The sequence below is a fragment of the Artibeus jamaicensis genome, unplaced genomic scaffold, assembly GCF_021234435.1.
Source record: "Artibeus jamaicensis isolate MK-2021 breed Jamaican fruit bat unplaced genomic scaffold, CSHL_Jam_final scaffold_614, whole genome shotgun sequence".
NCBI classification, from domain to species: domain Eukaryota; kingdom Metazoa; phylum Chordata; class Mammalia; order Chiroptera; family Phyllostomidae; genus Artibeus; species Artibeus jamaicensis.
The window spans coordinates 6,431,324-6,453,938 of record NW_026522050.1 but is presented as its reverse complement, the minus strand read 5'-3'; the positions used below and the strand labels follow the sequence as shown (position 1 = coordinate 6,453,938).

Below are 22,615 nucleotides of genomic sequence, written 5' to 3'. Positions count from 1 at the left end.
GAATTCAGTGACTCTGTTAGGTCCATCAAGGCAAGTCCACAGGAGCCTCTCCTTATAGCAAACCTTGGGGCAAGTCTGGGAAACCCAGGATGACAGAGAGCTAGGCTGGGGGACAGGGGCTGGAGTGGGCAAGGCCAGAACCCAGGAGACATCCCAGAATGCATGGGATGAAAGGCCAAAAGGACCCTTTACAGAAACCAACCTGCTGGTAAGAAGGGTGCATTTTCACCAATACCCAGTTTTCTCTCTCTGTGACCACACAACTAACCCAGGTTTTCTAGTCTCCCCTGAAGTGAGCAGGGGCCATGAACTAAATCCTGGCCAGTGGGGTGTGGGTCTCCCACATCCTGCTCCCCTCTCCCTGTGACGCTGTGGAGGACTCAAAGGCCTCTGCAGGTGGCTGAGCCACAACAGGGAAGGAGCCTGGGCTCTGAATGACTTCAAGGCACAGAGTGTCCCCACCACCAACCCACGTGGACCGAGAGCTTTATTTATAGAAAAATAAAGCTTTGTGTTAAGCTCCTGAGGTTTCGGGGTTGCTCAAATCAGCAATCCGCCTATTAGAACCAATACACCTTCCTCAGGGACCCTAAGCCCAGGAGCACGAGGGTAATAACACATTCAACAGCAGAGTGAGTTCCTGGCAGGTCAGGGCTGGAACTGGCGTTCCCCAGAACGGCCTTGGACAGGGGGACAGGGCGTGATGACCACACACCACAACTGGGCAACACCAATTCCCAAAAAACTTTATTGTTTCAAGTGGCAAAATGTTATTGGTCTCTGTGGGGCACCTGGCAGGGTGGAAGGAGACCTGGGGTGGGCTGGGCTCCACCCATTACAAAAATCAAAGGCTTTTATAAAAAATGCTATAAATTGGTATCAAAAGAAAACCCAAGGTAGGCTGGAGGAGGAAGCAGGAGGGAGGCGGGCAGAGTGTGCACAGAGGAAGGACCAGAACCCTGGACCACTATCGACAGAATCCAGGCTGGAATCCAGGCAGGAAGAGAAGGTGTAGGGGAAGTTGGGAGGGTGATACAAAGTGCATAAGTGTGCCTCCCCAGACACTCCTCCGAGGTGTAGGGGAGCAGAGGCTGCAGCCTGGGACATGGGGAACTCCAGCCATCTCCTTGCCGGGGACCCCACAGGAACGGGCACTGCCTGAGACTGCCAGATGGGAAGGACCTGCACCGGGAAGGAGAGAAGAGCTCAGGGGAGTGGACCGCGGGGGACAGAGGAGGTGCTCCCAGCTTCCTTCCCCTGTGCCCATCCTGGCTCCCCAAACTGAGCCCTATTGTAAGGAAGGTTCCTGGTGAGTTGCCCCAGAGGCCCCAGGCCAGAAGGGCTGCTGGAGCACACTCAGGCCAGCCACACGGCCTGGGGACCATCCTTGAGCCCAGGGAAGAAGGCTGGGATAGAAGCCCTCCCAGTCCATCAAAGGCCAGACAACACCACCCCGTTCTGTGGGCAAAACTGAGGGAAAGTCCAGGGACACACCAAGTCTCTGTAGCTTGGCTCCACCTGCCTGCTTCCAGGCCGTCAGAGAGAGGTGGGTGAGGAGGGAAGGTAGGGGCCTCCTGCATCCTCCAGGGCATGCCTTGCTCATCCCTGGACCCCACTCCCCAAGCCCAGGGCCCTGCCCTCACCTCAGTGACTTCTTAGACCTTCTTCTTCTTCAGCTTCAGGGCTTGTAGCCAATTGGGTGACGATCCTTCTGACCTATAAGACAGAGGGCAAGGTCACAAAGCAAACCTGAGGAAGGCGGAACAAAATGAGGAGTGGCACCAATAGAACCCCCACCCCCACCCCCGGACGGAGCCCAGGGCCTGGCTTCCAAGACAGGAACCCTGCCACCAGCTCAACACAGTTACTTCGGGGCATGTCGACCTCCTCCCCGAGCTTTGGTGTTCCTCTACATAAAGCGAGGTTTCCCTTTTTAGGCCAAGACACTGAGGTTAGTCAACGCCCTGAGTTCACGTCACCCACCCTGAGGATTTCTCTGGCTTGGGAGGTAACGCGAGGGGCTTCCCCAGCCCTGGGACCTTGCAGGACTTGGACCGCTGGACCACAGACTCCTTCTGGCTCGCCTTGCTGTCCACCGGCTCCCCCTCCTCGGCTGAACGGTTCCGGGGGCGCAGTTTGGCCTGACAGACAAGTCCAGGTACACAGAGGTGTCAGAGGGACGGGCGGGAGGACTCACAGAAAGGGCATGCAGTCCCCAGTCAGGCCCAAACGCCTCTGCAGTCCTTTCACCCAGATGGACAGGAAGGCACTTAACGACAAAGGTCCTGAGAGCTGAGCACTGCCTCACACACGGCAGCCCCTGGAAGAGGTGCTATACTGTTGAACTGCATTCAGGCCTGAGCCTTTGCTTCTCCTTCCCCTGCCTGAAAGGCCTCCCACCACCTCGGCCTCTGCAGCCAACTCCTGTGCATGCCTCAGAGCATGGGCACGTGCAGCATGAGGCTTCCCCCGATCATAAAGCAACTTCTCTCTCTCCGAACAGGCCCAGCCCTTCCCATGAGCCCTCAACTTCTCCCTTTGCCACATCTAACTACAGACAAGGCTTTGTCCCCCACCACCCGTGAGGTTCTGGGACGTAGAACAGCCTCGATCCTCCTTCCATCACGATCAGCACACAGCATAGGGTGCAGCAGGCCCTCACTGGAGAGCAGAGTGAGAATAAAAATGGGCAGGAGGGGTGGGGAAATGAACAGATGATGGGGAGAAGGCTGGATGCAAGGTGTCCAGCTGGCCGGGTGGTTGGATGTGTTTGCTGACTAATCAGATGGTACCTTCAGAGCTGATGGGCTCAGGCCGGGAAAGATGTTGACTTTCAGCCCCTTGGTGCCTAAGGACATCCGTGTCCGGCGGTTCTGAGGCTCCTCCACCACCTCCTCATCGGAAGACGGCACCCGAGAAGCTCGTGGCTCTGCAAGGGCCCAGAGAGGGCTCAGCACCGGCAGCCCACCCCACACCTCCACCTCCCGGCACAGCCCCAGACACCAACAGAGACAGCGGACACCACATTGGCCCTACCTGTGGAGTCCTGGAAGAGGCGTGCCTCAGAGTCTGCCGCCTCCGACAGGCCCAGGGTACCACCTGGCCGGATGGCCGGGGCCCGGTGCCCACGCTTGCGCCCCAGGTTGGCACGGCTCCGATACATGGCACTGTCGAGGACCTCAGTGTCCTGCTCAAGACAAAGGCAACACCACTGCCATCACCGTCCCATGGTGCTGCCCCATCACACGGGAACCTCTCAAAAGCACCTGGCTGTGAGCGGATCCCTCCTGTAGCCAGGAGCCCCTGTTCATCCAACTCACCCCTCGCCCACTTTCTGCCTCCTGGATTGAGACCACAGAGCTCGGAGCAGCTGGGGAGTCCCAGGGGCCAGGCTCTGGCTCCACCACCCTCACCCCCCACAACAGTCTACTCGCTGGCCTGGGCTCACCCTCCACTGACCTCGATGAAGGAGAAGTCTTGGCTGGGGGAGCTGGGGGGAGGCCCTTGGGGGGGCCGCCGAGGAGGGCGCGTTGCGCCCTGGTCGCCCCGCCCGGCCCCCGCAGGGCCCCAGGTGCCGTCCACCTCTTCTGTCCGGCTGGCTTCACCATCAGGCTGGGGCCTCCAGGAGGACACGAGGTCCCTGCTGGGCTCTGGGGGCTCCCCTTGGTCATCCCCTGCCAGGGTTCCTTCCTCTTCCAACAGGCTCCTCAGGCCCGAAGCTGCGGACTCCCTCCGGGCCACTGCCTTGGAGCTGCTGATGGCCAGCACCTCCTCCAGCAGGCCCTGGGAGCCAGAGGGTGGAGAGCGGGCCGGGCACCCACCGGGGCTGCAAGGAGATGGACCGGCAGACAAGGTCACCATGTGGTCACACCTCCCCCTCCTGAAGCCCCTTTCATGAGATCTGTCTCTCCCTCCCCTCAACCCATCCCTCCTTCCCATGCTTTTCCCAGGCTCCTTCAGGAAGGACACGGTCAAGACCTCACACAACACAGCACAGAGGGGATGAGCTGGGCCAGCCTGTCAGGTTCATATCCTTGGTCTTCTACTCACTGAGACTTTGGGCGAGTTCCTTCACCTACAAAAGCTCCTACCTTTATAAGGTTGCCGGGGGTATGAAATGAGACTGTGAACCTCGAGTCACAGGGCCTGGCATTCAGAGCATGCCCTATGAGTAACAGCTACGGTTACTACTGCCGTCAACGTCATGGACCCTGTCTGTGCATCCCTCCCAGGAACACCTGCTTGGGGACACACTGGCCATCTACCCATGCCGTCCCTCCCTGGGCCCCAGCCTCACAGAACGTGCCGGGCCCTGCAGACCCGGCTGTCCATCCGGGCACACTTGTCCCTTGCCACGGACGCCGCACCAGCGCCCCTCCACTCTCTCAGTCTCTGCAGCTTAAATCCTCCGTGGGGCTGGCCTGCTTCCCTCCCTCCACCACCACTCCTCCACCCTGCCAGCCCAGGGCTCCACCTGTGCCAGCACCCCTGCCCCCAGAGGTTCTGTCCCCACTGTCCATCTGTGAGCGACTCAAGGGCAAGGACACAGCCGCTTCTACCTTTGCGCCCCCAGCCCCTGGCCCAGGGCCTGGCCAGGAAAGGGACTAAGCAAACATTTGCCCAGTGAATGAGAAGCTGGGTCAACTTGCATCTCAGTGCAGCTTATGCATCTCTGCCCACTGCTCCCTCAAAACACAGCTCGAACACATACGCACTCTCACTAAACTCACACCTCGGTCCTGAAAGCCATGGCCACACCTGACAGCATTTAAGATGAAGCAGGAAAGACGCACCACTGACTCTGTGACCTCAGGCAGACCACACCCTGTCTCTTGCAAACCGGAGATGCTAATCATCCCTCTGTGTTCACCTGCAGCTGTGAAGACCAATGAGGTCAGATGTGCGGCCAAGCACTGGGGACCGCAGACTTCTCTGAGTCCTGGGAAGAGACACCAGGGCGACCGCTGGGCACCCGCCTTCTGCCACCAGGAATGCTAATGCTTCCTGTGTCTATCATTAGGGTGTGAGGCTCAGAGAGGCCCAGGGACCCAGGAGCCTCTGGACTCCCAGGCCTGTGAACTCAGCTCTGTCCCTACAGTCTTCACTTCGGACCCAGGCTCCCCCATCTCCCACTCCACAGCTGGGGTTCCCCAGAACACTCCCTCCTCAGCTCCCCGGGGCAACATCAGGGCCCCATCACCCTTTCTTCTCCTTCTCCTCAACCCAAATGCCTTCTCAACACCTCCACCACCCCCCAACTCCCTCTAGACCAAGGGTGTCCAAACCCACAGCCCACAGGCCACATGCAGTCCAGGTTGGCTGTGAATACAGGCCCACACGACATTGTAAATTTACTTAAAACATTAGAGGGATTTTTTTGGTCATTATGTGTCACAGTGTGTTTAATGTGTGGCCCAAGACAACTCTTCTTCTCCCGGCATGGCCCAGAGACGCCAAGACGTTGGACACCCCTGCTCTAGACCCTCCCTGGTCCCTCCTGCCCCCTCCCACTACCGTCAGCCCCCCTGCTTACAACACAGCTTGCCCCACACCTCCCTCCCCTTCCCTTCCTCCTTGGCAGGTGAGAAGCTCCAGGGTTGGGAAAGGGCAAACTTTCTACTCAGTCAAGACGACGAATGCAAATCTCAGTGGAGGGAAATGTTAACGGAAGACATACAATACAATGCCTTTTTGTACCCTTTCCAGGCAAGAAATCAGCTCGATCGGTTTTAGAACATAAAAATCCCTGAGACAGACTGTGGTTGGCTGGCAAAATTACCAGTGTGTTCCTCTGGAAAGTTCTTTTTCAGCAACTGTGTGGGGGAGGGGCCAGGGGCCAGGTCCCATGTCCTTCAGGTTCTTAAACTGTTGCTTCTTCTAGCCATGAACACAGGGCAGGCAAGAAGCACCATGTTCCTAACCCCCTGAGAGACAGTGAGTGCCACTGTGCACTCCACTCCGGACCTGGAGTGGCCAAGGCCAAGAACAAAGAGTGTTCCTTCCTGCATCCGTGCAGGACCAGGGAAGCAATCCATGGTCCCTGGCCCAGGAGCACCTGTGGCTTCAGAGCTGAGAGGCCTGTGCAGCAGCCACTGTGCTCGAGTGGAACCCACCCAAAGATGTGACATGTGCCACTCCAGTTCCTCCGGCCCCGTCCCAGTACAACGTCACCAAGGAAGCCTAAGGCGTGGGCTGCAAAGAGTCACACTCCACACGACACACTCATTCAAAGCAGGAACTCAACCTGAGTGCATGTCAGAGTTCAGTTTTTAAAAAAGTAAAAATAAAAATTCACAACTGAAACTGTCGTAATTTCCCAAAGAGTAAAACTCCGTGGGGAAAGCTGGTTCTTCTCTCCCCAGAGCGGTTCTAAGCCTTCAGACCGCCAGCACCACCTTCCCTCCCATACGGGGCGGCTCCCCTTACCTGGCTCCGAAGCCGGGAGCTTCTCCTGTGTCCATTCCGGGACCTTCAGGGCAGGTCTCCAAGGACGGTGAGGAGTCATCTTCACCCTGGGTCTCTGGCCCACTTGTCTCACCGACCCCCAGCTCCCTGGCCTCCATGGGGTCTCTGGCCTCCAAGCCAGGGCTCAACGTGCCAGTGTCCCCAAGACCTGGCTCTGGGCACTGGCTGACTTCTCCCACCCCGTGCTCCCTGGATTCACTCGGGGCCCCAGAGAGCCCCATACTCTGGAGCCCCAGGTCCTGGCTCCAGTCGGTCTGCCCCACTCCACATCCCCGTGGCTCCCGAGAAGCGCCGGCCTCTAGGTCACAGGCCACCTCCAGATTCCTCAGGCCCAGGCTGTCGTCCCAGTCCACCTGGCCCACCCCGAGTTCCCTGGAGCCGCTACCTGCCCCCATGGCCATGTTGCTCAGAGCCAGGTCTGGTGTCCAATCTGCCTGGCCCACTCCACGCTCCCTGGATTTAAGGAACTGTCCAGCCTCCACACCTGACCAGTCGGTCTGCCCCACGCCACTCTCTCTGGCCTGGTTGTGGCCTCCTTCCTCCCCGACCCCAGCCAAATCTCTGCCCCTCACCCCAGCATCAGAAGTCCAGTCTTTCTCCCCAACTCCCATCCCCCTGGGCTCCTCAGGCCCCCCAGTCTTCGCACAGCTGGCCAGGTCCACGTCTCTCAAGCCCAAATTGTCCGACCAGCCCATCTGTCCCACGGCATCCTCCCTGGCCTCACTTGAGCCCACGGAACCCACACAGCCGGACACTTCCAAGTTCCTGAGGCCTAGCTGGTCAGTCCAGTCCACAGGCCCAGCCGAGGTCTTCTCAGGAGACACAAAGTGGCCACCTTCCATCCTGCCGGGAGGGCTCAGACCGGCACCACTCACTCGGTCATTGCCAATGATGCCAAACTGATAGCTTCTCTCAGCAGCCTCCGTGCAAAAGTCACCGCTCCAGTCTCGCTGCCCTGGGCTGAAGGCCACCGCTGGCTGGGGCGCAACACTGAGGCTGATGTCGCCAGGCCAGCCTTGCTGCCCCACTTCCCTGCCTCCCAGGTCAGCATCACCCGGGCTCTGGCCCCCGGCCGGCCGTCTCTCCTGCGGCCCTCCAACTTCCTGGCTGGCACCGCTGTCCTGCCAGCTGCTCGGGCCCCTCTGCCCCAGTGCCCCATCCTGCAACTGGGGGGTGCTGGGGCTGAACAAGCCCCTCGACTCTATCTCCTCTGGATGGCCTGCATCCCTGCTGGCCTCACCCAGGCTATCTCCTCCACTCGAAATTTTCTTCCCAAACTCCTCATCCTGCTGCTGGGCTTCCTCAGGGCTGAACCCAGCACTCGGGGCTCTCGTCCCGAAGCCTCTGTCCTGGGGGCCGAGGGCCACAGAGCTGCCACAGCTGCTGTAGTCCCTCATCCAGGCACTCTTTCCGAAATCCTGGTCTGGCTGCTCAGAACCCCCACCGCCATAGGTGCCAAGTGACGAATCTCTCTTCCCAAACTCCTGGCCCGGCCCGTCAGCATCCTGGCTGCTGAACCTGCTGAGGTGGTCCTTCTCCGCCCCTTCCTGGCTCTGTTCATCTGCCTGCTGTCTGGCATAAGCCCCCAAAGAATCTCTCTTCCCAAACTCCCAGTCCTGAAGGCTCGCATCCCGACTGCTGTAAGAACCCAGCGAATCTCTTTTCCCAAATTCCTGGTCCTGGAGTTCCGCGTCGCGGCTGGAGAAAGCGGCCTGGGAATCCCTCTTTCTGAACTCCCAGTCCTGAACATCCGCCTCCTGGCTCTGCAGAGTGCCAAGTGGGGCTGGCTTTCCAATCACCCGGTCCTGGGCTGCAAGTCCCCCTGGGGCAGACACTGCACTCCCATCCGGGCTGCTGACCTCCAGCTCCTCACGGCTGATGCCACACCTGCTGGCCCAGTCTCTGGTGCTCCCTTCTCCCACTCCTTGCCCACACTTGCTGGACCAGTCCCTCTGTCCAAGGCCTGGGTCCCCTCTACGGCTCGCACCCCCAAGGCCATAGTCCTGAGAAGTGTCTTGGCACCAGCTGGAAGGGCTAAAACTGCTGGGCTGCGGATCCGCTGCAATCCCAAATTCACTCTGCAGATCTCTCTGGGCCCAGCCAAGGAGTCCCTGAGAATCAGAGAGAAAGAGAGAGAAACAGAGCTTAGAGTTAATCTAGAATGAGAGTCAGCACCGTCTGTCGCCTGAGAGTTGAACTTTGGCAACAGAATGCCTGGGTCTGTATCCCAGCTGTGTGACCTTCAGCAAATCACTTAACCACTCTGGGCCTCAGGGTCCTCATCCTTAGACAGGGATAATTCCTACTGCACGGGCAGTTAGGGAGGATTAAACAAGATCACTGGCGCCAAGTTCTCTGCATAGTGCCAGGCACAGAAGGAGCACCCAGCAACAGCAACCAGTACTCAATCGATGACCCTGAGGTCATGTTTACAGCCCTTGGGCAACACTTGGCTACCTGCCCTGGCAGAGTGGTCTTCACAGGGGTGTGGGGCACTTTCTTTAGAAGAGGATAAGACTCAAGGCCCCTCCACAACCTCCTTCCCACAGTGAGATCCCAGCACCACCCTCGCCGGTCCAGTCCCCCCTCCCCCCGGAGCTCCCAGCCCCTCCCTCCCTAAGGAAAGCACCCTCTGCCCAGCCCTCCCCAGGAAGCCAGTGCAGCCATCCCTCAGCCCTAGGGGATGAGGGGGGCAGGGTGCAGTGCTGAGAGGGGACAGCCAGCTCTGGCACAGGGGAAAGACCCCGCCAGGGCTCCCTGCAACCCACACCCCATACTCCCTGACTCACTGCTGAGGGCAGGCGAGCCCTGGCCGCAGGGCTGCGAAGGCGGCCAGCCTCATCCCGAAGCTCCGCGTTGGCCAGCAGCCTCTTTAAAATAGACATGCTGTGCTCCCCATCCCCAAGCCCGGCCATGGTCCCTGCCCCCCAAACCCGCCTCAGGCAGCTGGGTACGGCAGGCAGGGAACAGGGCTGGGCCGCTCCCCTCGCCGGGACCTGTCTGACCGCTCTGGCTCGGGGCTCACCCTGGCACCGCTGGCTCAAGAGCAGCTGCAGCTCCGGTGGCCCCGCCCAGAAGCCAGTTGAGTCACCCACATCCCGGGACAGACACACCTACTGCAGGAGCCAGCCGTTCTTAACTCCTTCCTGCTCCTCCTCCTACACTCCCTCCCCTCAGAGGCTCCTGGCTCCTCCTTCCTTCCAGCTCCGCCCCTACCAGCCCAGGCTGGGCTTGAAAAACACATTTCAAAAGGCACCTGGACCCCAGCCCTCAAAATCAGAGTCATCGCGGTAGGAGAAAGGGCACTGGGCCCAAGCCCAGCTGCCAACTTGCTGGGTAACCTTGCACAGGCTCTGCCAGCTCTGGGCCTTGGCTGCCTGTGCACCAGGCAGGTCTGGAGCTCAACGGCAATAACGCTCATAAAAGCCAACACTTACCAAGCGCTCACAATGAGCCAGGTGCCACTGGCACTACTTTACAAGTACTACAGCTCATTTAGTCTTCACAATCACCCTATGAGGTAGAGTTATTCCCATTTTACAGATACAGACACTGAGGCACAGGCAGAAAAGTAACTTGCTCCAAGGCACACCTGGGCACGTAGCAGAGCCCAGCCGAACCCAGGCCACCTGCTCCCAGCACCCACCTCCACGCGCTGGGCTCCGCTGCCCTTCCCAGCACTCAGTGGACGCCACACACTAGGCACAGTCCACATCTCACTTTACCTGCAGTACAACCCCTAAGAGGAGAACGTCATTATGAAAGGACTCTGAAGCTTAGAAGTGAGAGCACATTCCCAAAACCACTCAACCAGTAGATGCTGCAATCAGACAGAACCTCTGGCCAGACCCTAAGCACCGTCCAGCAACCCCTGCCCACAGCACTGCTAGACCACACAACCGTGAGGAGCGTGTCCACAGGTGCCCTGCTGACAGTTGTGCCCCTAGTTCTGGACACGAAGTCCGCGCTGAGAGAACGAAGACTACTGAAGCCCTGGCCCCCAACCCCCGGTGCTCCCATCCTCACCTCAGAGCAGGCACTTGGCGTCTGTGTGTCCTTCAGCTCAGACCCAGCTCCCCGCCGTGCACTGCCAGCATTGGGTGGCGGCGAAGCCAGGAGGTCGTCCAGCCAGCGGGAGCTGCTACAGGGGTCTTGAGCCTCCGTTCTGGGTTGGGTAGTCTCAGCCCGGGCCAGGGTCAGAGTCTCCTCCTCAGCAGGTAATGCCTGCCCAGGGTCAGCAGTGTCAGCAAAGAGGACACAAGGCTGATCAGGGGGTGCTGGCTGCTGCTGCCCCAGGACTGGCTCCAGGAGGGGCCGGGCAGCCTCCCCAGTGGCCAGAGGGAGCAGGGACTCCTGTCCGGCTGTGGGCTCCTGCTCCTCATATCTCTCCTCTGCCTGCAGCAAGGCCGGTTCAGGTGTGTCCCCCATTGTTGGCAGAGGCTTGAGGGGAACAGCAGGGGATGGAGGCTGACTCTCCCCATCACCTTTTTGGGTTGGGGAGATGCCTGAATCCTCTGTCTGCACCCCAGAACCAGGTCTTTCTGGTCCCTCTGGAGTGGACTGGGCCTCTCGCCCCTGCTGGGACACTCCCTCTCTACTGGATGCAGCCCAGTCAGGTGCCTCAGTGGCCCCAGTTTCGGCAGCCTCGGCCTCTGCAGCCTCAGTGGCTTCGGTGATAGGGGAGGGGGGTGGGGAGTCCAGCCGCCACACCCCTAGACCCGAAGGCCGAGTCGGGAAGGTCCATTCAAAGGACTGAGACAAGCTCCAGTTGGACTCTGTCCCACTTTCAAAGGGATGATCCAGGGCTGACTGGCTCCCCTGGGTTTGGGGCAGGTGAGCGAGTGAGCCCCCCAGCTTCTCCTGGTCTTGGCTAGGCGGCTGGAGCACACCTTCGGAAAACCGGCGCTGAGCCAGGCTGGTGGGGCGGAGGCTGGTGTCAGCCCTGGCCGCCTCCTCGCCAGACGGAAACGTCCGATCAGAATCGAGCAATTCACCCCTTTCCTTCAGGGGCCGGGGCGAGGTGACTAGAGGCTGCTCTGGGCTGTGGCACCCCAAGACCTTCTCCACTGGAGGGCTGCCAGGTCTGGGAGCCTCTGGAGCACCCCAAGCAGGGAGCCCTGGGCTAGGGGCACGGCAGGAGCCCTCGTCAGGCAGGGCTACAGCCGGGGCTGATGAAGTCACGGGCAGGCAGGGAGAAGGCCCGGAGGCTAAAGGACTCTGGACTTCTGGAAGGTGCGCACGGCGAGGAGAGCTCCCGTCGGGTGAGTGAAGTCTGGGAGAGCCAGGGGCTGAGCCGGAGACTTCAGCAGGAAGGCCTGGGCTGGTGGACCCTCCATTCTCTGAGGTGGGGCCTGGACTTGAGGAGACCCAGGGCTTGGGAACCTGCAAGAGAAAGGTCAAGAGCCATCATTCACCTTCAGGTGGGCGGGGGGAGGCCCATGGCAACCTGATACGGACCACAGGTCAGCTGCTCCTTCACACTCTCCCTCCACAGACAGGAGGAGAAAATTGGGGTGTCTCTCAGGACAGCTGGGAAAGATTAGTTAGGGCGCCCAGGGCTTCTTAAGCTTCTCGGAGTTCTCAGACCCCTCCTTCAGGCCTTCTCCCCAGAAAAACACAAGTGGCCCTACTCACACACGACCCACACCACTTCAAGTGGCTCAAACCCTCCCACCTACCCAACCCAAAGCCCATCAAAGGATCTCCTGAGTCCATGGTTCACGGTCAAGAATACTGGCTTTATAAAGAGAAAAGGAAATTTGGGAATCTGACCACCCGGGCAGGCAGGGGTCCCACCTCAGAGCAGGACTCCAAGCCCCGCACAGTAGAGGCTGCAGAGGGTGGGGAGGTGGGTCTGCCCACCCTGCTCTGTGCACCCGCAGGTCACAGCGCTGCCCAAGGAAGCAGGCAGGCCTCGAGCTTCGGGCGAAGGCACTGGGAGGCGTGAGATCCCCTGGCCTGGAGGCATCTGGCACTGCCTCTCGTGGGCTGTAAGCTCTCCCAGATGGTGGTCACTTGGCTTCTCTGAGCCTCAGCCTCTCTCCCCTTCAGTCCTTTGGGGCTGGTGGCAGCAATGTCCCTCTCACAGAGTTAGGTGAGGGGAAGTAAGGTTTGTGTACACGGCCCCTCTCGGGACAGGACTTGCAAAGAATGGATGCTCTAGGACGATGCGGGAAGGGGAGGACTAGGGTGCAGGCAGATGATGAGGGCTGGGGGAGGTGGGGGCAGAAGGGTGGGAAAGGAGGGGAGTAGAGGGGCACCAGGAAGCTGGCACTCCTTCACTGCTCCACTCGGCCTAGCCCCAGGCGAGAAGTGAGTCTTGCTCTGTCTGACCTTTGCCCTCCCCAGAGGTCACACTTCCCTTGCTGTCCCCTCTATGGGACTGCAGGCCTGGACAGAGGAAGGCACGTCCTGCTCGCTTCTCAAGGCCCCTCCCACTCCCTCCTATCTACAAAGCTCTAGCTTTACAGCTCCCGCCGCCCTCCTGTTGGGGCCCCTGCAGACCCCTCGAGCCCTGACAAGTGTAGGCCCCGGATCACTGCGGCGCCCCCAGGACCACCCCTGCCGTGGTCCTCAGCGATTTCAGTCAAGCTTCCCAGCATCCTGGCTCAATTCCTTGACCTCTCCTTCTCTGAGGACTTTGTGACCCGCCTCTCCCGTGACTCCGTCCTTACTCACAACTGCAGCCCTCCATGACCTCACCTTCAAGTCTCCCCTCACCCACTCCCACCTCTTGTCTCTCCAGGTCCATCTTTCCACCCTCCCTGCCCCCCCTCAGTCCTTCAACACCTGTGGGAAGCATGGCCACTAACCCTCCCTCCTTCTCACTGTCTCCCAGTCGCCTCCTATCCTCATGTCTCTCTACCAACATCACAGTCCCTTTCCCAACCCTCAACCCCCTCTTGCATCCTACTGTCTGTCTAGCCTGTTGACACACTGCTCCCAAAGGTTCCCAGGCAACACTTGTCTCCTCAAACCCCAGGCACCTCCACCCCCTCATCTCAGCTGCCCACCTAGCTTCCCTGGGAACACAGAGGCCGGGGAGGAAACAGCCAGAGCCCACCGCCTGATGTGAGACCAGATCGTGAACTGCCCTTGCCCAGGACTAAGGCCAACAACCCCTCCTCTCTCTCCGGCACCACTGATTTTTCCTCCTCTCCTGGACCATTTCCATCAGCACACAAACTGTTTTCATTTCTTCCTCCTTAAAAAAAGAAAAACACTCTTGCCCTTACCTCTCCCTCTACCTACCACTCATTTTCCTGGACACACTGTCTACATTCACCATCTGTCCCCATACTTTGTCCCAATTCTCTCGAGAACCCGCCCCACACAGGCTGCTTTCTTCACCTCGCCACCTAACTGCGAGGTTACAATGTTTCCCTATAGCCAAGTACCTTTCTCAGTGCTCACCTTCCTTGACCTGTGAGCAGCACCTGATAGCTGATCTGCCCTCCTCCAGTCCTGGAAGCTGGCTTCTTCTGGCCTCCAGGACTCCGCCCTCGCCAGCTTCCCTCCCACCTGCTTGCTGCTCTGTCCTGGCTCCCGGGCTGTGCCTGGGTCCTCTTTCCTCCGGTGCCGCATCCACTCACTCCCCTGGTGATCTCAGCCAGTCTTCGCTACCATCTGTGTGCAGACGAGTCCCTGGAACTCCAGACTGAAATAGTCAACTGCCCACTCGACATTTCTATGAGGCTGTCTATAAGGCCACCTCAAACTCAGTGACTCCCGAAGCAAACTCCTCACATCTCCTTCCATCTGCTTCACCCTTAGAAGTCCCCATCTCACTAAACGGTAACCTCATCCTTCCGGTGGCTCAGGCCAAAGGCCCTGGCAGCATCCTTGATTCTGCATGCGCACCTGCTCACACTCCCTCTCTCTGCTATCAATCTGTCTGCACATCCTGTCCTCAACTTCACCTTCAATTTCTACCCAGAGCGGCCATGTCTCACCATCCCGGCACAGGCTACCTCCAGGGCCCATCACCTCGCCCCTGGATTATTCCAAGAGCCCCCCCAGTGGGCCCCCGCTGCTGCTTTTAGCTCCCTGCAACCAAAAGGGCAAGGGGACTCTTTACACCTCTCCTTCAAACCGCTCAACAGCTCCTGCCCCTCTCTCAAGCCAAGGACCTCCCACTGGCCGGCGAGGCTCCATTCCTCACTCATCGCTTCTCAATACTCACTACTACCACCCAGCTCCTCCCTTGTCACTTTGACTCAGACAGCCTGGCTTCCCAGCCAGGGAGGCACCAAGTCCTTTGTCCCTGTGGCTGCCTCTGCCAAGAATGCTCTCCTCCAAACATCCGCACGGCTCCCTCCCTCACCTTGTTCAGAGAGGCCTTCCCCACCGGCCCTCACCCCAGTCCTCTCTCCCTTCTCCGGTCTCCCAGCACTTGTCTGACTACACATCTGCTGGTTCACAGGTACGACCAGGCTCATGCTGGCTCGCGCCCTGGAAGAGGAGCTCCCAGAGAACAGGGATGGCGCGTGCTCTGCTCTCTGGTGTTTCCCCAGCATCCAGCTCAGAGCAGGTGCTCAGTAAATATTTGCTGGGTGGACGAACGGAGTCAGGTCTCCACCACTGGGCAGATGGGGCAGCCTCTACGAGCAAGAAGGGCTCAGTGACTCAGGGGAGCAGGCTGACTATGCTCCCAGCACTCTGTGCTGGGGATGTAACAAAAACCCCCAAAGAGGGACTTTTCCCCAGCACCCTGAGAAGGCAGCCCAGGCAGGAGAGCACCAGAGTCAGACAACCAGGACCCTGCCTCCGCCCCTGGGTAAATTACTTAATCCCCGTGAGCTCTGGCATCTTCACCTCTCCCGTGGGACCAACAGACTCTACTAGGCTTAAGTGATCACTAGGATTAAGTTAGTCAATGTTCCAGGAACAGGCCCCGCACACAGTAGGTACTTGATCAATGGCAACTGTGATGGGTAATTACTCCTGATAGCGAGCAGCCTCATGGCCGGAACCACACTTGATCAAGAGCACTGGCCTCAGAGTCCCTTGGGCAAGTCACCTCCTCCAGGACCCTCGGCGCCCCCCTCTGAACTACAGAGAGATAGAAGAGGCCACCTCAGATGGCCCTTCCGGCTCTACAATTCCATGACTCGATGTATAACAGGGGGACAACTCACATCAGTAAGTGGCTCAGAGCTGGCGGGTTGCGAGAGGTCCCCGTTGAAGGCCCGGTCCAAAGCGGGGCTCCTGGGAGGAAGAAAGACAGGAAATCGAGGCACAGAATTAAGAAGCCAGTAGTAGATGAATAAGGGACAGAGCTCTTTGATAAGAATCTGCCCGACTGACTTAACAGCACCCAAAGTTAACCGCCCCCCTTCCAAGGCATTTTCTACTGAGCCCTGCCTAGAACCACTGGACCAGAGAAGCTGTATGGTTTTCGCAGAAAATATGTACCAGGACAGAGTGCCCATTCCCTGCCTGCACATCAAGGGTTAAACTCCCCTAGTCCCTTTAGAACAAGCATCCTGCAAGCCCAGACCCCTAAAAGATAACTCCTCCTTCCCCTAGCCCCTCAGGAGTTAACCAGCCAGGGAGAGCACAGCTGGTCTGGCTGCCCTGCCAATACTTCTAGAAGGATCGCAGGGGGAGGGAGAGGGGGAAGAGTGATTTTCCAAGGCTGAAGTTGTTCCTCTTTCGCTCTCAGCTTGGAGCCCTGGGACAAAGAAGGGTTAACTGGGAGCCCTGCCCTCCAGGTACTTCCCGGTGAGAAAGGGACAAGGCTGGAGGGCAGGGTAGGGCAGAGGCCTTAGGCCTTAGGTTCACTCCATGGCAGCCCTGCCCTTGCCAGCAGCAGGAGAGGGAGGGGAGCCGCTTGGCCCAGCACAGCCACCAAGGGCCTAGGGGTCCGAAGTGCCTCAAGAGGGCTCTCCCTGCCTTGGGGATGGCCTCTGTGCAGCTGATAGAACTTGAGACCCCTCAACATCTTCCTCCAAGGCCCTGTGCCCACCACCCCAAGAGGTCCAGGCCAGCCTTCCTTCACACTGGCACCAGCGCTGGAGAAGGGTTTACATGCAACAGTCTCCAACCTGGCTGTAATCTCTGCTCTGTGACACTAGCTGGCCCGGTGTCAAGGTGTGTTCACATCTTATCTCTCCCATCAGACTCCTACTGGGCAGACTGTGCCCTTCTCATCCTGACACACACACCTGCACCTGGCACACTGCTCCGCACACAGAAGGAGCGAGCAGTTACGAGCATATGCTTTGGAATCCAATAGACCTGAAGTCAAACCCCTGTCCTTGTTGCCAAGGACCCATGGGGAGTCACTTTTGAATCTGTTTCCTCACTTCTTTGTTTATAATTAATTATTATTATTATTTTTTTTTTTAGAGAGAGGAGAGGGAGGGAGAACGAGAGGGAGAGAAACATCAGTCAGTTGTCTCTCGTGTGTGCTGACAACCAGGGACACAACCCAGGCATGTGCTCTGACCGGGAATCAAACCAGCGACCTTCTGGTTCGCAGGCTGATGTTCAACCCCCTGAGCCACACCAGCCAGGGCTTCATCTCTAAAATAGATCTAATATTCTCTTCACTAAACAGATGGCTGTGGGTTAAAAGAGGCAAAATTCAGCTCTTCGTATGAAAAAAAAAATAAACATCCATACTGTGCATTTAAACTCTATCATAAATACACATCAACTCCATAAAGAAAATTACAATCCTAAAGAGAATATAGTCATAACACTGTCTACTGGCAGAAAGCTTTGTGACTGAGAGCAGGGTCTGCCCGCACTCACAGCACACAACTAACCTAAAAGTGAAGGTCGCAGTCCCACATGGGGACACCCACTTCGTCCTCCAGAACGCAAAACATACAGCCTCCCACCCCTCACCTCTCCTCGGGGGTCTGGCTGTGCTTTTCTGGGCACTCTGTGGGAGGCTTTGAAGGCCCCTCCTGGGACCATCCCCTGGAGAGGGCCCCACCATCCTCATCCATGGGACCAGCAGCCATGCCATAGGCCCTGGGACCGTATCTTGAGCTGCCATCGTGGTTAAAGGTGAGGCGGGAGCCCCAGAGGCGGTCAGGACTGGCGGGGACCTCCTTCCGCGGCTGCTCCATCTTGGCTAGGATCTCTTCCACCGTGGTGGCTGCAAAGCGCTCTGAGGCTGGACGGAAGGGGGCGGGGGCCTTCCGCACACCCCCCGGTGCGGCACATCGAGCTGGGGGTGTCAAGGGGGGCATCTCTTCTTTCCCAGCCTCCTCTTTCCCAGTCTCTCGGGTGGCTTCTCCTCCAGTAGAAGTCTCAGCCACTGGTCTTGGAGCAAAGGGAAGAGGACGCTTGCTGCCACCATAGGGCTGGGGTCCCGCCAGCATGTTCATCTTCCGGGCAGAAGGCAGCTCTGCCAGGGGACCCCGGGGAGGCCGTGGCCCAACAGACACCAGCAGGCCAGGCTTGGCAGGCAGGGCCGGCTTGGCAGGCAGGGCCCGAGGTTTGGGCTTGACCGGGGGTTTGGCCCGAGGGTCACCTACCAAAAGAAAAGAGTTGGTTGGGAGGGTGTCAGAAGAACCAGGAAGCAGAACTTTACTTACCACCCTATAAACTCAAACTGTTGACAACCTTCTAGGCACCTCTTCCATGAAGCCTTCCTTCATTTTCTCTACACAGCCCAGAAGCATCTTCTCCTGTCTCCAAATTCCCAAAATGTTTAGTCAATTCCTCTTAAAAGCTAAAGCTATTTTAGGGCCCAGCTGGCACCTTGTTTTTCTTTGTACCCTACTTTGCATCTAACACATGTTCTTGTCAAGCAAATGAATGAATGAGCAAATAAGCCAATAAATAAATGCCTGCCTGCCCATTTCAAGCACTCAGCCCCACATTTCCCCAGTCCGGGCCTGTCCTCTTACAGAACACTCTTCCGTCCAACCACCCACAGCAACCCTTTTACCCCAGGTGAGTCTCGCCACTCCACCTCCTGGCTGCCCCACCCTCGCTTACACACCCAGGCCACCTGCGTACTGCCATCCGGTGTGTGATGAGGAATGCAAACTCACTATTGACCTAACCCACACAAAAGTATATAAATCTGCCACGGGGGAAAAAAACAAGACCAGGAGCCTACCTTCTATATATATAATGCATTCCAAAGCCAAATAAAAGACCTTAGAATTACTCATGGACTCAGCCCTTCTAATAGAAACCTCCATCGCCCACTCATTTGGCTCAGACTAAGCAAGGAGTCTAGACAGCAGCCAGGAGGCCTGGATTCAAACCCCCATAGGTACACCTCATTACTCGTGTAGGCCCCACTCTCCTCCTCTTAAAAACACTCGGCTTTCCCCACATCATTCTGAAGGTTAGCCTGTTCTTTATCTGTGGGAGGTTTATGACCTCGAACAGTTCTGAAGGGTCCTACCAGGAACTGAGAAATTTTCACTCTCTCAAACTCATCCTGCACATTCTCTGCACTCCTCCCTCATTCCCAACCCAACAGAACCATCCTTTGCCACCCCTCTCCAAGACAGAATGGGGGCTCAGCCCCTTCCACCGTCCTCTCAGACACCCCACGTCACCCTGCACCCACAGGCACCTACCTGGCTCCGAGCCAGCAGCTGCCAGCTCCTCCTCCATCTGCCGGGGTGGTGGGGAAGCCATGGCTGTGCCTTCCCTGAGAGCAGACACTTTCATCACATGCGGCAGGACCTGCATGAGAATTGGGAAGCAGAGGGGTGTGAGCTGGGGTGGCCCAAGGCCCAGGAGAAGAGAGAGAAGGCAAGAGCGTTGGGCGTTGGCAGCAGCCTTGGCCGGGGGAAGTCTGCTACTTCTAGCAGAGGGAGAGTGTGGAACAGGAAGAGGGAACTTCAGAAGGGGTGGGGAGGTCAAGGGAGGTCCCCAAAAGCCTACCCTCGACTTTTCCCAGATCACTCTCCAGCTCTTGTCTCCTAACCCCAAAGTCCTGGAGCTGCAGGGAGCTGGCCACTCCTCCCTCCCCTGGAGAGCTCTCCAACACACCCTAGTTACTGTTCCCAGGGCACCCCTGGGTGCAGCAGCCCCGCTAGAGGTATCTACTCAGGGGCAGAACAAGAAGGCCCTAAAGTCTTGCCTCTTCATGAATCACCTCAAGGGAGACGGGAAAAACCCGCTCCTCCCCAACCTGGGGCTCCGCCTCAACTGCTTGCCTCCCTTTTCCTGCTCACCCTCCTTCTCTCCCTCCCTCCTGCAGCTGGGAGTGGTTCCCTCTCCCCACTTTCCCCCTCCTCCTTCCACATCCCTGCCCCACTCCCACCTCCCTCAGAGCTGTCTCATCCAAACACGGAAAAATAAGGAATAAGAAGTAAACATCTGGAATACATTTTTTTTTCTTTAATTTCTCAATTGCTTTGGCTTCAGCTCGGAATTTGATGAGGTAAAGCCAGGGCCTAGTCCTGTTGCCATAGCAATGGCCTCCCACTGGATTTCCAGAGCGGCGCCAAGAGGAAGGAGGAGCCCCGGGCCTGGGCTGGGAGAATGGGACAGGGCTTGAGAACATCCGGGGGGTGGGGTGGCCTGGAGGGAAAAACTCCCGGGGGTTCCCTCTCCTAGGACAGTCAGGGTACGACAGCCACGGCCTAGGACCTGGGGATCTGCGGGCAGCCCTCAGCACCCTAGGGTTGGCCTCAAGGGTTTTGAGTGGCAGAAATTTTAAACCAAGTGTCAGAGCCCTGTGGCAGAAGCCAATGGGTGTCCCTCCTCTAAGCCGGGACCAGGAGCAGGCTTGGGGTCTGATTCAATGCTAGATGGGTCTACCACTTTCTGCTGCGTGCCCTTAGGCACGGTGCTTACTTCTCTAAGCTTCGGTTTCTCTGCGTGAAAAGTGGAGTTACCAAGACTGTTGGGAGGTTTATAGCAGAAAATGCAAGTAAACCACTCAGCATAATACCTACTGCAGAAATGCCCAACAAATATTGGCCATTATTACTACAATTCCACTCGGTGTCACCAATGAGCTACCATGCTTGGTGACCACCTCCTCCTCTCCCCAGACCATTCTTTCACTCCCACAGGGCCCAGTCCTGTCACCTGCTCTTCAGACACTCCACCACCTCCTCAGTTCTCATCCCAGCTCCTGAAGCACCATCCCACCCACAACACCCCTCCCCCAGACTCTCCAACCTCGGGGACAGGGGACAGAGTCCTGGTCCCTCTTGTTCTAGAGGAAGGGGGATTTTCCTATCACCTGGTAAGCAGAGTCTCCGAGAATGATCTAACCCCCTCCAACCCACAATGGGTGCTCCCTTCCTCAGAGCCACCCACTCCAGCAGGTCTGGGAAGGCAACACCAAATCCCAAAAGGGCCCTCTGATGCTCACCCTTTGCAAAGCCCACTCACCCCTCACCTTTGACCTTGCCCCAGCTTGTTTCAAAGATGGAAGAGAGTAAAGAGAAACCCAAGACCATCAGTTCCCTTGGTCAGCCAGCTTCCACGGAGCACTGCTCACTGTGGGTGGGTGAGTAATTGTGCAGAGCCTGTCCAAGTGTGCGTGGGGGAGGGGAACGTGATAGAAAATATAAAATTAAAACACAAGATTGTTTCCTTGTCCTTGAACATTATTATTACAAGGAACATGGTGTGGGTGGTTAGAAACGGGGATGAACTAGCCCAGAATCTAAACACTCTTCCATCTGGGGGTCTGACAGACACCTCTGCAGTATGAGGGGGCTAAGCCATGAAGCAGGGGCTCCACTTCCCCAAATGAAGAGGTGCCACAGCAGCTCAAAGCCCGTGCCAGGAAATCCAGGTGCCCAAGTCGGTAGCCAAAAGCTGCAGAATCACAGCGGCTCTGAGCCCTCCCCACCTCAGGAGCCAGAGTAGACTAGCTGATACCCCGGAGCAAAGCCTGCCAAGGGCTGGGGAGAGGTGGGCAGCTCCAGTCGGGGCAAGGGGCCTAGAAAGAGACCGGGGCAAAAGGGGTCGTCTCTACGGACCTTAGGATCTCCGGTCAGATCCGGATCCAGAGAGGTCGGCAGGGACAGCTCAGAAACTGCTGGAGGAGGGAGGGCCAACGGGAGGACAGAACAGCCTGGGACAAGGGGCCGTCTGGAGGGGCCCAGTGGGAAGCTCTGGACAGAGGGGAACGCATTAGCCAAAGAAGAGGAGGAGGAGGAGGAGGAGAAAGGGGTGGAAGTGGAGATGGTGGTGGGGTACGGGGTGGGGGTGGAAGAGGAGGACGAGGAAGAAGAGGGGGCAGCAGAAGCGCAAGACTCGTGAGCAGGATGTGAAGCAGCCGGGTAAAAGACGAAGGAATAGGGACGCAGACGGGGTGGAGGCGGGCTGGGGTGGCTGGGGGCGTGCCGAGAGATCCGGGGGAGGGGGCTAGCAGGGACCCGGGGGAAGGGGATGGCAGGGGTCCCTCTAGCAGCTCCGCCCGCCCCCGGCCCCGCCCCAAGTCCGCGCCCCTTCCCCCTTTCTTCTGGTTCAGCCAGCACGAGCTCCAGGCCGTGCACCCTCCGCCCCCGCGCACACGCGCCAGCTCACGCGTGCCCCTCGCTGCCTGCGTGCTCCCTGCTCCCTCAGCACCCCCGGCCCCTGCAAACTTTCCCGGTCACCCCTCGCCCCCTCCCCAACCAAGGTCCGGGCTGGAAAGCGCCCACTCCTTCCATGCCTCTCCCCCGCCCCCAATGCTGGACCCCGCCCCCTCCTTCACCCTCCCGTTCCCCACCCCACCCCGCGCACTCACACGCTCTCCCGGGATCTGGCTTCGCTGGGCTCGGGCTCGGGCAGTCGCCACCGCCGCCGCCGCCACTGCAGCCGCCGTCACCGGGGACCTAGCCACTGCGAGCCCCGCCGGGGCCCCGCCCCCAGCCCCGCCCAGGCCCACACCCCCAGGGCGGCTCATGAATATCCATGAGTCAGTGAAAACCCGGGGCGGGAAGCCCGTGCTTAACTCTTGGGGCTGTATGCAAATAGCCGCGGCCCAGGTACTCAATTATTCATGAACTTCGCAAATAAGGGGCCCGCCCCAACATCAGACGGGGTTGAAAACTGACGCAATTCAGCCGTTAATAGCGACCTGGCAAAATGGCCACCGAGACGACCGGCTAGAGAGGAGACTTAAGGCGCACAGCCCAACCCTCAGGCTTAGCGGCCCGAACTGATTGAAGCACCATAGAGTCAAGGCGAGAAAGAAGGGAACCACTGGCCGCCTGGAAAG

General features: G+C 58.4%; 1 protein-coding gene across 2 annotated transcripts; it reads right to left on the bottom strand.

Moving 5' to 3' along the window:
• Positions 1–725: 725 nt before the first annotated feature.
• On the bottom strand, positions 726–22,245 carry TNKS1BP1 (tankyrase 1 binding protein 1). Of its 2 annotated transcripts, none has more exons than XM_037141827.2 (12): positions 22,142–22,245; positions 19,020–19,128; positions 17,320–17,953; positions 15,603–15,672; positions 10,492–11,847; positions 6,427–8,576; positions 3,460–3,826; positions 3,037–3,187; positions 2,793–2,929; positions 1,984–2,141; positions 1,644–1,716; positions 726–1,182 (listed from the first exon to the last, which is right to left on the bottom strand). In XM_037141827.2, exons 2-11 carry the CDS (start codon positions 19,111–19,113, stop codon positions 1,656–1,658), a joined length of 5,178 nt encoding a protein of 1,725 aa, XP_036997722.2. In that variant the 5' UTR covers positions 19,114–19,128; positions 22,142–22,245; the 3' UTR covers positions 726–1,182; positions 1,644–1,655. The 2 variants fall into 2 exon arrangements, with proteins under 2 accessions (XP_036997722.2, XP_053515056.1); XM_053659081.1 differs by lacking the exon at positions 22,142–22,245 and adding an exon at positions 19,330–19,414.
• Positions 22,246–22,615: the final 370 nt, after the last annotated feature.

Bases quoted from the DNA above. Each gene is read 5' to 3' on its own strand.
- TNKS1BP1 (XM_037141827.2), bottom strand. From the start codon at position 19,113: ATGAAAGTGTCTGCTCTCAGGGAAGGCACAGCCATGGCTTCCCCACCA. The intron at 3,827-6,426 runs GTAAGGGGAGCC...ATCTCCTTGCAG, and splicing joins GCTCCCGGCTTCGGAGCCAG to CCCCGGTGGGTGCCCGGCCC. The intron at 1,717-1,983 runs GTGGGTGACGTG...TCTGTCTTATAG, and splicing joins AAGCCAGAGAAATCCTCAGG to GTCAGAAGGATCGTCACCCA.